Genomic DNA, 13,610 nt, shown 5'->3' with positions numbered 1-13,610 from the left:
GGTATTTGCCCTCCTGTTCTCTGTAGCCTTGAGCTACTCAAGAGCTTATAGAACCTGACAGCAGAGTTCAATCCTGAACCTCCCTTGGGTAATTAACCAACCATTAATGCCAACACAACATTTTCATCCTTGACGATTAAAGACTTTTGCTGTACAGTTGAAAAAGAATGTCATTACATATAATTATCTTCTAAAAAAAGGCTCAAATCCGCTTTCGCCTGCTTTTTCCACACCCACCTGTCTCTCATTCTGAAGAAGCTTAAGGTCACACACTCAAACAAACTTATGTCATTTTATAGGAATTATCTGTAAAGTAGTGTCTGTGTCGATTAACAAGTTTTGTTGCCATTACTCTGCTGTTAGTCATAACAGGATCTGTCTGCAGATAGGAGACCTCAGAAGGTGATGTCAGTGAATCAATATCTAAAAAAAGAGAGGCTGTCATCGGGACCACACAGTCAGCCTACAAGCACAAACCTTTGGCCCTTTACTGTAGTCTTCACTTATTTTTTGAAAGCAATATTAAAACTATGCTTCCTTATGGATGCTACTCCTGAGCTCCACAATCCCCTACAGATCCTGCTTGTGAAGTCTACAAGAGTGTGGTACCATGGTTTTCCTGTTGCCTGGGTCTACTAATACGTGCCGCTATCTTGATCTCACTCCTGAGGTCTACATGCTTCTGGCCAGATGCTGTGGCTGAGGTGTAAAAGCCCCTGCTGCTGCTCCTAATGTCTACAAGCGACATTAATCTTCACATTCTGCTTCCAAGGCCCCTCCTTCTGGACAGATCCTGCACCTGAGGTCTACAAGCTCCCCACTACTAACCAGACCCTGCTTCTGAGGTACAGCCTCTTGCTTCTGGCTAGATGTTGCTCCTGTGGTTCTTACCAAGGTTTCTTCCTCCTCAGCTCTACCTTAGAGACATTTACACTGCAATTCTTGCCTTTGGTTTGAGCAGTGATATTTTGTTCTATTGTATAGAAAAGTTTGTAAAGAAAAGAATTATACAAATAACAATTTTTGAGGTCTGGGTGCTTCTCAGAAATGTTACAAGGATAACACCCAAAAAAGAACCCAAAGACATGCTATCTCTTTAATAAGTTAGTTTTGTTTCAGCTCAGTGCAGGATTGAGTTTTTTGCTGTTGAAGGCTGCTAACAGCTCATTTAAGTCAATCCATCACTGAGCGCACACACACACAAACGCTCTTCAGCTGAATGTGTGTTTAGACAGATTTCACATCTCATATTGTTCTTCACCATATCTAACACATCATCACATCTCTCCTCTAACTAAATAACATAAAACACCTGAAATATAATCTGATCTTTAACTCTTATTACATACACCCACACGTGCACACGCGCACACACACACACACACACACACACATATATACATAGTGTGTATAAAAACACACAGCATGTGATCTGGCAAGAGAGAATGCTATAATTCTACAGATACAGTGTGTGTGTATATGTGTGTGAGAGAGAGAGGAGGATGTTGGTACTAGATTTATATTTACAGGTTTTAATTAACTAATTAATTATTAATGACAATAACAACAAATTAATTAATTAATTTTAATAATAATAATAATAATTACCAGGCGTCCGGCCTCATTGTTGTGCAGGTCGATGAGAGTGCGGATGTCACTCTTGCCCTTTCTGCGCTTGGCGTCCATAAACTGTTTGGATTTCTCGTAGCCGAACTCCACATCATCTCCACAACCCCCCCACTCCCAGGCCCCGTCCCCGTCCCATGCCCCATCAACAATGGGTGGAGCTTCGGCTTGGCGAGGGGGCGGAGCCTCACAGCCACACTGCAGCAGCTCCCCCATGCTGCAGGCCTGAGTTACTGCATGAGTCACTCCGGCCGCCGTGATGGCATACACGAACGCCGTCTCCCGGATATCTATCTCACACACACACACACACACACACACACACACACACACAGATATTATATTAATCTCAGCTGCCTGTTCACATTCCCACTGTCCATGCTGATCTCATCGAATGTGTGTGTATAGGTGCATTTTCTTTCTGTTCTTTCTTTCTTTCTTTCAGATTAGTCGTATGCTCTCTCAGCTGTCAGCAGCTCCACAGACTCATGCGCCCTTAACTCAAGCATTAAAACGTTTTGCAATTTCTGCTAAACATACCTCTGTGTAGTGAAATCGTCAGAATATTCATATCAGTATTTGTGTTATCTACAGATTAGTGAATCAGCTGTTAAATGCGAAATACTGAATAGAAACCAGAAATTCAAACACAGTTGGTTTTGTGGTTTGCGTGTTACGTGCTTGGCTTCAGATTATCTTCAAAGCAAGCTAACTGTACCAGCTACTTACACTCACTAGACACCAATGATCTCTGCTACTTCCATCCAAGCTCTATTTTTCATAACGTCTCTGTATACGTTTAATGAAAGCTTGTATATATATATATGACAGGAGAAGATGAAACAGGAACTAAATAGGAACTAATTACAGGTAGGACCTGAAGTTGTGAGTGGGGAACATAGGAAGCGTCAAACCACACCAATAGGAGGAATCATTGGAAACAGTTGTTTGGATTTGTCGCTTCTTTACAGCATCATAGCTAACTTGCATAGAATTGAGAAAATCTCAGTTATCTCAAATGTCTCTTATTGCTGAAATTGAGGCTCTGACTTTTTCTACGTGTATTTAGCGCTCTGTTTTATGTCAATATCAGGCATGACAGACCTTGACGTTCTCAGGGATATTTGCAGTTTTATACTCTTATAAATCTTATACATCTCCTACTGTAATCCCTCTGTATCATGTAAATAAATTGAAATTGAAGTAACAGGCAGCAGAATGCATGCTACATCGTTATCATTTTTGAGCTGTTATAATCACTCAATTACAGCTCAGAGGGAGAGCGAGAGAAAGAGAGAGAGAATCTTGGCATTGTGAGGTTAGTGCCTCGGGCCGAGGCAGTGTCGGCGCTGTTTGGCATGTTTGAATAGTGCAGGAAAACAGCTGGCGGTTATTTGTGCAGGAGCAGAAGTATGCAAGTCTCCTTTGTGCACCCTGTACCCTCTGTAACAGGAAGTGGACCTGCCTCGGCAGAGCCGCTCGCGCTCTTAATGGCCGCGTCTCACCGTAATTGAGGCGAATGTTTCAAAACAGAAGAGCACTTATAGACACGAAGCCTTGCCTGTAGACATAGAGGAATTTATGATTAATTTCCATTCGGAGAGGCAGTCAGTCAGTCTCGCGCCATGGGGAGTCGAGTTGCAGCCCGTGTGCAAACATGTCAACTCACCGCAGGCCAAACTCATCAATCCTGCTGCAGATCTCAGAAATGACACGGCTGATTCTGCACACTGAAACAGGAATGTAGTGGTCCCAATAAACATGGGACATCAATTCCTGTCCATCTACTGACCATTGGTTCTCTCCAAACTGATACTGAGGGCATGAGATTATATATTCTGCCCTCTACTGGCAAAAACACTCACTGACACCATTTGAGATACCATCTAGCATTAATGTTCTAACAATGCTAGATAAATGAAAGCTGGAGATGATGATGCCCAGTTCAAGCAGGACTTCCAGATGTTTATTCTGTCCTGCACTAAAAGTTCCTAGTAAAGAGAGAAATGCTAGCATGTCTAACAGCAGGCTTCACACTAATCTTGTTGAGTGTGCAAATATTTCTGTAGGGCCAATTGAACTAAACATGACACAACTGAGTAATGCTTAGCCACACCCACAAAACTCCATATAAGGCAAAGCTCACAGAGAGCTGAAAACAACAAAATGGCAACTAAATGGTGAAAGAGAGCCTCCTAAGCATGGTATGTGCTAAATCCTCCAGTAATGCAGCTCAGTCATTGTAGCGTGTCGGCTACCATAGACACAGACCAACTCCTCCTCCTTTTATAGGGTGCCATTAATTTAGTCCTAATTGAATATCTCGTTTTATTTGTCTTCATTTATTGATTTGTTTTGGAATCACTTTCTTTCAAGTCATTGATACGAAGCGACTAAGTTTCACAAAATGTTCATTTAATTGGTAATTTCAAGTAAAATAAATAAGTGATTTACACTTGAATGTGCAATCTAATTATAAAGTCACAGGAACATTAAATCACAATCTAATTATAAAGTCACAGGAACTCATCCACAGTTATATGATTTGATTAATTGAGGTTCACGTTAATGAGTCTCTTTATATGGAAATCTACGCAAAGTCGCTGGATACCATCATTTTCCGCACAAACTCGATTTCTTGTTTAAATGTTCCTGTGAAAGAAATACAAATAAATTTATTACAAATAAATGAGGATCATTAAATGGAGATTATTTAATCAATTAGTAGCACAATTTGTATTTATTTATTTTTTTTAGAAAAAAATAATGCCAGCACAGCTAATAGTAAATGGAAGTTCTTGATGTTCTTAATGTTTGGTTCAAATGCTTGAGTTCTTACACAGAAGCGATTCTGGGCTTAATTTATGTTATTAATGTCCGGTCCTGAGAGTGGATCACATTCATACATGGTACGTGTTCAGGTAGACAGCGATCGAAAGATAGAAAGATGGTTGTATTCTTAGTAAATATCCTAACCATCCAATCCTGGCAGATCAGCACTTATATTTTATGATGCATTAACACTAACCCAGACCTTTCCAGTGACACGCGCAGCCTCAGTAACAGGATTCATAGTTTACACTAAAACCATTTAACCAAGTTCACAAAAGAGAAAGATAATATTATCTAGTCTAATTCTAGAAATGTTTACTAATATTAAATATCTTCAAAAAATCAAGGTCAATTATTAAAATTAACTATATTAAATACAGCATAAACATTTACTAAAACAATCTTACAGAACCAGTAGGTAATTTTTTACACCTTTTTATTGAAGAAGCTAAATATTTGCAGAACGTCTAGAAAAAGGACTTGTAATAAGCTGTGTTCTGTGGTAAAATACTAGACATATTGCTAAGATGTCTTTTTAGTGGAAATAAGGACATGCTGCGAGATGATCTCTGAGATTTAGAGCCGTTTCGAGTGAAGTTTACACAACAGGAGGTAATGAGCTCGACCCCAGAGACAGCAGCAGGAAAGAAAAACAGTCATGTGTAGTGTTTGCAGAGAGCAGCGATTACAGGAGGTTTATTAACGTCTTCAAAGAGCTGAACAATGAGCTACACACACACTCACACACACACAGCCTTGTTCACTTGTTCATACTGGCCTCACAGCACAGAGCAGTTTATGGAGATCTATATCTTAAAGGGTCAGAGGGCAAGGGTCATGACTCATATTTGAGAGTGTAGTCTGGGATTACTCAGTATTGTATTACCCATAATGCATGAGCAGATTATCTAGCAGGATTTTATAACTCAATTCAGGTTCATTTATGTTGAAGCTAGCTAATAAATATGCTGACTCATCATCATCACACACAGTACAACCATCACACACCACCATACTCTCATCACACACCACCATACTCTCATCACACACCATCATACACCACCATACTCTCATCATACACCATCACACACCACCATACTCTCATCATACACCATCACACACCACCATACTCTCATCACACACCACCATACTCTCATCATACACCACCATACTCTCATCACACACCATCATACTCTCATCACACACCATCATACACCACCATACTCTCATCACACACCATCACACACCACCATACTCTCATCATACACCATCACACACCACCATACTCTCATCACACACCACCATACTCTCATCACACACCATCACACACCACCATACTCTCATCACACACCAACATACTCTCATCACACACCACCATACTCTCATCATACACCACTATACTCTCATCACACACCACCATACTCTCATCACACACCATCATACACCACCATACTCTCATCACACACCATCACACACCACCATACTCTCATCATACACCATCACACACCACCATACTCTCATCATACACCATCACACACCACCATACTCTCATCACACACCACCATACTCTCATCATACACCACCATACTCTCATCACACACCATCATACTCTCATCACACACCATCATACACCACCATACTCTAATCACACACCATCACACACCAACATACTCTCATCACACACCACCATACTCTCATCACACACCACCATACTCTCATCACACACCATCACACACCACCATACTCTCATCACACACCAACATACTCTCATCATACACCACTATACTCTCATCACACACCACCATACTCTCATCACACACCATCATACACCACCATACTCTCATCACACACCATCACACACCACCATACTCTCATCATACACCATCACACACCACCATACTCTCATCACACACCACCATACTCTCATCATACACCACCATACTCTCATCACACACCATCATACTCTCATCACACACCATCATACACCACCATACTCTCATCACACACCATCACACACCAACATACTCTCATCACACACCACCATACTCTCATCACACACCATCACACACCACCATACTCTCATCACACACCAACATACTCTCATCACACACCATCATACACCACCATACTCTCATCATACACCACTATACTCTCATCACACACCACCATACTCTCATCACACACCATCATACACCGCCATACTCTCATCATACACCATCACACACCACCATACTCTCATCACACACCATCACACACCACTATACTCTCATCACACACCACCATACTCTTATCACACACCATCATACTCTCATCACACACCACTATACTCTCTTTATACACCAACACACTCTCATCATACACCACCATACTCTCATCACACACCAACATACTCTCATCACACACCATCATACACCACCATACTCTCATCACACACCAACATACTCTCATCACACACCAACATACTCTCATCACACACCATCATACACCACCATACTCTCATCATACACCACTATACTCTCATCACACACCACCATACTCTCATCACACACCATCATACACCGCCATACTCTCATCATACACCATCACACACCACCATACTCTCATCATACACCATCACACACCACTATACTCTCATCACACACCATCACACACCACTATACTCTCATCACACACCACCATACTCTTATCACACACCATCATACTCTCATCACACACCACTATACTCTCTTTATACACCAACACACTCTCATCATACACCACCATACTCTCATCACACACCACCATACTCTCATCACACACCATCACACACCACCATACTCTCTTTATACACCAACATACTCTCATCATACACCATCGCACACCATTATACTCTCATCAAACATCATCAGACACTACCATACTCTCATCACACACCAACATACTCTCATCAAACACCAACATACTCTCATCACACACCATCACACACCACCATACTTTCATCACACACCACCATACTCTCATCATACACCATCACACACCACCATACTCTCATCACACACCACCATACTCTCATCACACACCACCATACTCTCATCACACACCATCACACACCACCATACTCTCATCACACACCAACATACTCTCATCACACACCATCACACACCACCATACTCTCATCACACACCAACATACTCCCATCATACACCACTATACTCTCATCACACACCACCATACTCTCATCACACACCATCATACACCACCATACTCTCATCATACACCATCACACACCACTATACTCTCATCACACACCATCATCCTCTCATCACACACCACCATACTCTTATCACACACCATCATACACCACCATACTCTAATCACACACCACCATACTCTCATCATACACCACCATACTCTCATCACACACCACCATACTCTCATCACACACCATCACACACCACCATACTCTCTTTATACACCAACATACTCTCATCATACACCATCGCACACCAACATACTCTCATCAAACATCATCAGACACTACCATACTCTCATCACACACAACCATACTCTCATCAAACACCAACATACTCTCATCACACACCACCATACTCTCATCAAACACCAACATACTCTCATCACACACCACCACACACCACGATACTTTAATCACACACCACCATACTCTCATCATACACCATCACTCACAACCATACCCTCATCACATATCAACACACACCACCATACTCATTTACATTTACATTTATGGCATTTGGCAGACGCCCTTATCCAGAGCGACTTACAATAGTGCTTTGAAGTCTATCAAAAATACATTCTGATATTGGCTCGGTAGGTCACAAACTAGGAATACCATCAGTCCAAAACTCTGTTGGGGAGGGTTTTTTTATTTATTTATTTTTTTGTTTTTGTTTTTTTTGTTTTGTTTTGTTTTTGTGAAAGTGCTAATTTAAGTATTTTATGAAGAGGTAAGTCTTTAGCCGTCGTTTGAAGACTGCCAGTGACTCAGCTGTTCGGACATCTAGGGGAAGTTCATTCCACCACCTTGGTGCCAGAACAGAGAAGAGTCTCGATGCATGCCTTCCTTGTACCCTGAGAGATGGAGGGACCAGTCGAGCAGTGCTAGAGGATCGGAGGGAGCGTGGTGGCGCTCGAGGTGTGATAAGTGCTTTGAGATAAGTGGGTGCTGGTCCGTTTTTGGCTTTGTAGGCGAGCATCAGTGTTTTAAATCTGATGCAGCAGCTACAGGAAGCCAGTGGAGGGAGCGCAGCAATGGGGTGGTGTGGGAAAATTTAGGAAGGTTGAAAACCAGTCGTGCAGCGTACTCTCAACACACACCATCACACACCACTATACTCTGATCATACACCATCATCCTCTCATCACACACCATCACACACCACTATACTCTCATCATACACCATCACACACCACCATACTCTCATCATACACCATCACACACCACTATACTGTCTTTATACACCACCATACTCTCATCATACACCAACATACTCTCATTACACACCACCATACTCTCATCAAACACCATCACACACCACCACACACCACCATACTCTCATCAATCACCATCACACACCATCACACACCACCATACTCTCATCACACACCACCACACACCACCATACTCTCATCATACACCATCATCCTCTCATCACACACCATCACACACCACCATACTCTCATCACACACCACCACACACCACCATACTCTCATCATACACCATCATCCTCTCATCACACACCATCACACACCACTATACTCTCATCACACACCATCACACACCACCATACTCTCATCATACACCATCACACACCACCATACTCTCATCACACACCATCACACACCACTATACTCTCATCACACACCATCACACACCACCATACTCTCATCACACACCATCACACACCACCATACTCTCATCATACACCATCACACACCACCATACTCTCATCACACACCATCACACACCACCATACTCTCATCACACACCATCACACACCACCATACTCTCATCATACACCATCACACACCACCATACTCTCATCATACACCACCACACACCACCATACTCTCATCACACACCATCATGCATGATCACACACTACCTTACAGCTTACTCTCTTTCTTACTTTCTTTGTACTAGTTACTTTGTCTATATCTTTCTTTTTTTTACTTCTCTTTCTTTCTTTCTTTAAGGATGTAATAAAAGTAAGAAGGAGATAGATCTCTCTCTCTCTCTCTCTCTCTCTCTCACCCTGTTGTAGGATTTTTCCGAAGTACTTGTTGTGGCTGGTGCAGTTCCAGCGTCGGAAGCGGAACTGGTACTGACACTCTCTCACTCCGAGCCTCGCTCCTTTCACCACTTCTGCCACGATTTCCGGATGATTCTGACACAGATCGGCCTGCTTACTGCCCAAACGCTTCGTCTTCCTGCAGATACTGTTAGGATCCATGACCAGGGGACTGCCCACTGCCCTGCAACACACATACACACACACAAACACACACACACACACACACACACAGATAAATCTCTAAAACTCTGAGACACATTTTATTTGAATAAAAAATATTTGTGTAATGAGACTTCTTCACCAGATGAGCTGTGCTCTGATTGGCTGAGCACTAAAAACCGGTGATATCGATGCACTGAAATTTTAGCCACTAAAAAAATCAAACTTTTTTATTTTCACTACTGTGTTCGTTCTCCACCTGAAACCATCAGCAGCTGATTCTGATTTATTTCCTGATTCACTGCTTTTAGCCAATCAGAATGCATCATTCCTGTTCATGCTCTAGACATAAGACATGTGTTACATGTATTACTCTTATTATTTTCTCCACCATGATGTCTCTCTTCTTTCTTTCCTTTTTCTTTCTACTTTCTGTATTTGATTCTTTCTTTCTTTCCTCAGTAATTTTCATTAGATCTTTTACAGTTGAGCTCTTTTGTAACATTACCCTTTTTTTCATCCCTCCATCACTTTTAATTCTTTAAGCACACAGTGTTTCCTCTTCAGGAAATGGGTGTATATTTGTAAAGTAAAGAAAAAGTGAGCTTTTAGTTTCAGCTGAAAATCATCTTTTTTTTTTTGTTAATGTACTTTATCATTAGGCAGCTGTCTGCGCTGTGAAAGGACACCTCATCGCTCTAGCTCCACTCCTGTCAGGCCTAATCTCTCAGAGTAATAGCATTTATCTGCCACGCTGAGTTTATTTTAAGAAGTCGAGCTGAGCGCTCAGGCCAGGTGGTCCGAATAAGATGTACGATGTTGGAGATAGCAGGCTCGCTGCCGATGCGTCCCATCTGATTGGCCAAATGTTTCGTTTAAAACGCAGCGGCTTACTCCATGGCGCTCTCACGACCCCGCTCGCTGTACATGACTCCTGGCAAGGTTACACTCTCTTGTGTTACCTCATGAGAGCATCTAACACACACACAAACACACACTCAGAGGGAAACGAGTCTACAGCGTGAGAGTGTGTTACTCAGGACATGCGAGAGAGAAGAAGTCATTTTATTACTAGCGTTGGATCAGAGGGTTATAAAATGCTGCTAATGTTCCCCGGCTCTGTAAAATGCCTTATGACTTCTGGAGTGTTGATATTATTGACAACGTTTCCATGGAGATGGTGAGCTGAGGACGATATCATCATTGTGTCTTTCCCGGCTCATACACCCTGTGCATGACCCGGCTGATTATTTGGTGTTTGTGTGGGTGTGTGTCGGAGTGCTAATCCGGAATAACAGCAAGACTCATAAAAAACAAAAACAGCCTGTCTCTCTCTCTCTCTCTCTCTCTCTCTCTCTCTCTCTCTCTGAGGGGCGAGGCTGAGCTTTTAAACTGTTTAATGGAAGAGATTTTAAAGCTTCAGAATCCCAGTGGTATGAAGATTAGGGGTGTGAGGATACAGCAATATGACCATATACCAAGATAAAGAATTCCAAAACTGTTATATTCTCAACGTAACTTTCCAAACCTGTCAACATGAAGAATTCTGAAAATGTCAATACAAAGAATTCTCAAAATTTCAATATGAAGATTTCCGATATAGTTAAACTGTGAACATAAAGCATTCAGAAATACTTACATTGTCAACATTACATTGACATCACGTCAAAATAGATATGGTATTGACAGAAAATTAGTTCCAAAAATTGTCAACATAAATTCTGAGATAGTTACACTCTTCTGAAATCTGTTAACATAAAGAATTCTGAAAGAGCTGCTTTGTCCTCATCAGTGCTTTACAGATATAAATAATTATTTTAAAGTGTGGAATGTTCTCTGAAACATGCAGCAAATACGAATGTAACAATATTTCATTTTTATATCATGATAATTTACTTTTAATTTTTAATGCAGAAAGAAACCCCTTACACTATCATTTCATTTTCCCTGCTTTCTGAATAGTTGTTTGTGTGGTTAAGGGTTCTAGCTTTCTAAAGAGGTTCCACCAGAGACTTCATCTGAAAAGCAAAACTGTTGTAGTGTTCCACATAGAACCTGTAAGTGTTCCCCTAAACCACAGAACGTGTTGCTAACCATTGTTAGAGTATCTCTACTGCAATGTACTCTGAATTAAAGAGGAAGGACTTCATGTGCTAATCTAATCTAATCTAATCTAATCTAACTACTGATAGTGACTCTGTGCTAAATCATGCTACAGTTTTGGCCATATAGCATATAAAGCAACATTATGGCTAACAGAAAGATATTCACGGCATCTGTAAGGTAAAAGGCATCACTTCGTGATAATAAGATAAATATCTAATAATATTTTGATAACTGAAAAGTTATATTTTTGTTCACACACATTTTTTTATTCTGCATTATTAACAATTTCACTTCAGGGCAATTTCATTCTCTTACTGAGTAAAAACAAACTGGTTATTAATATTTAGTGTAAAACTATAGTCATACTTGGTTTGAGAAAAAGGTTTATCGTCTCTGTGGGGAACATGACAACAGAGCTTCCCTTTCCAGGTAGAACCACTTAAGGAAGCTAAGAAACCTTCAAAGAACCTTCAAGAACCTTTTTTTTCTGAATGAGGCAGGACACAAGTGTGTGTGCTCGGAGTGTGTTTTATTTAGAGCTAAAGCTTCATCAGCGTCAGTGGTGGGGGTTCTTCATTACTCTACCTAAGTACTGTTTTAAAATTTTACTAAAGTATAATTTAAATTAAATACTTGTACTCTTACTAAAGCAAATTTACAAGAGAAAGAGCATTTTCATTTTAACCTTAAATGAGATTTTCCTCTTGATCAGCTGCTATTCTAATCAGTTGTATTTTTACTTTTTTTTTATTAGTTTTTTTAAAGACATACAATCAAATTAACAGTTAGCTTTGAGCTTTGTAAACTTTCTAGCTAGTTTTTTGTTGTTGTTAATAACACCTTAACTTCTTTCCAGCTGGATTCATTCAATTCAATTTTATATATATTGCACTTTTATCAATGGACATTGTCACAAAGCGGCTTTACAGAAATCCAGATATAGATTTAAATTTATCCCTAATGAGCGAGCCAAAGGTGATGATGGTGAGGAAAAACTCCCTGAGATGATATGAGGAAGAAACCTTGAGAGGAACCAGACTCAAAAGGGAACCATCCTCATCTGGGTGCAACGGATAGTGCGATTATAAATCATTCCTCATCCACAGCTGTATATTGTAAAGTCACACAGTACTATTTGTGTTGAAATCATAATAAAACATTAACTAAGCAGAAAACCAAGTTCTAGTTTTGCCTGAGTTAGCAAAAGATTTCAAGACAATGCTCATTCTTTACTTTAGTACAATTCTTCCTGTCCTTTTTCTACCCCTGGTTAATACACAGGTAGGCACACGAGATCTATCCTTAATCAGTAAACAAGGGTCAGAACTATGAAACAGGAAACACACAGAAACGGGACATGGGAAAAAGACCAGGCTTGGACAAAATCACGGATTAAACACAGAACAGGTGCACACATTCAGGGAAAAACCAATGACAGGAAGAGGGGTGTGGCCAGGACCAAAACAGGTACTTGTCACCATGGGAACTGCAATGATGACCTAGGTACAATTAAAAATGAAGCCTGACTTATTGGTCTCAAATGAAAAGATAGAAAACCTACAGCTGTCCTAAAACTT

General features: G+C 40.7%; 1 protein-coding gene across 1 annotated transcript in view; it reads right to left on the bottom strand.

The window, feature by feature from the left end:
* wnt6b (wingless-type MMTV integration site family, member 6b) overlaps positions 1-13,610 on the bottom strand; it is a 30,402-nt gene that overhangs the window by 5,746 nt on the left and 11,046 nt on the right. Inside the window, exons 2-3 of the mRNA XM_026909789.3 lie at positions 9,729-9,949; positions 1,609-1,916 (exon numbers count right to left, since the gene is read on the bottom strand). Coding sequence (XP_026765590.2) covers positions 1,609-1,916; positions 9,729-9,949 — 529 coding nt within the window. The remainder of the gene's footprint in view (positions 1-1,608; positions 1,917-9,728; positions 9,950-13,610) is intronic.

The sequence above is a fragment of the Pangasianodon hypophthalmus genome, chromosome 5 (assembly GCF_027358585.1).
Source record: "Pangasianodon hypophthalmus isolate fPanHyp1 chromosome 5, fPanHyp1.pri, whole genome shotgun sequence".
Taxonomy (NCBI): domain Eukaryota; kingdom Metazoa; phylum Chordata; class Actinopteri; order Siluriformes; family Pangasiidae; genus Pangasianodon; species Pangasianodon hypophthalmus.
The sequence above is the reverse complement of the archived record's forward strand: the minus strand, read 5'-3'. Positions and strand labels throughout refer to the sequence as shown.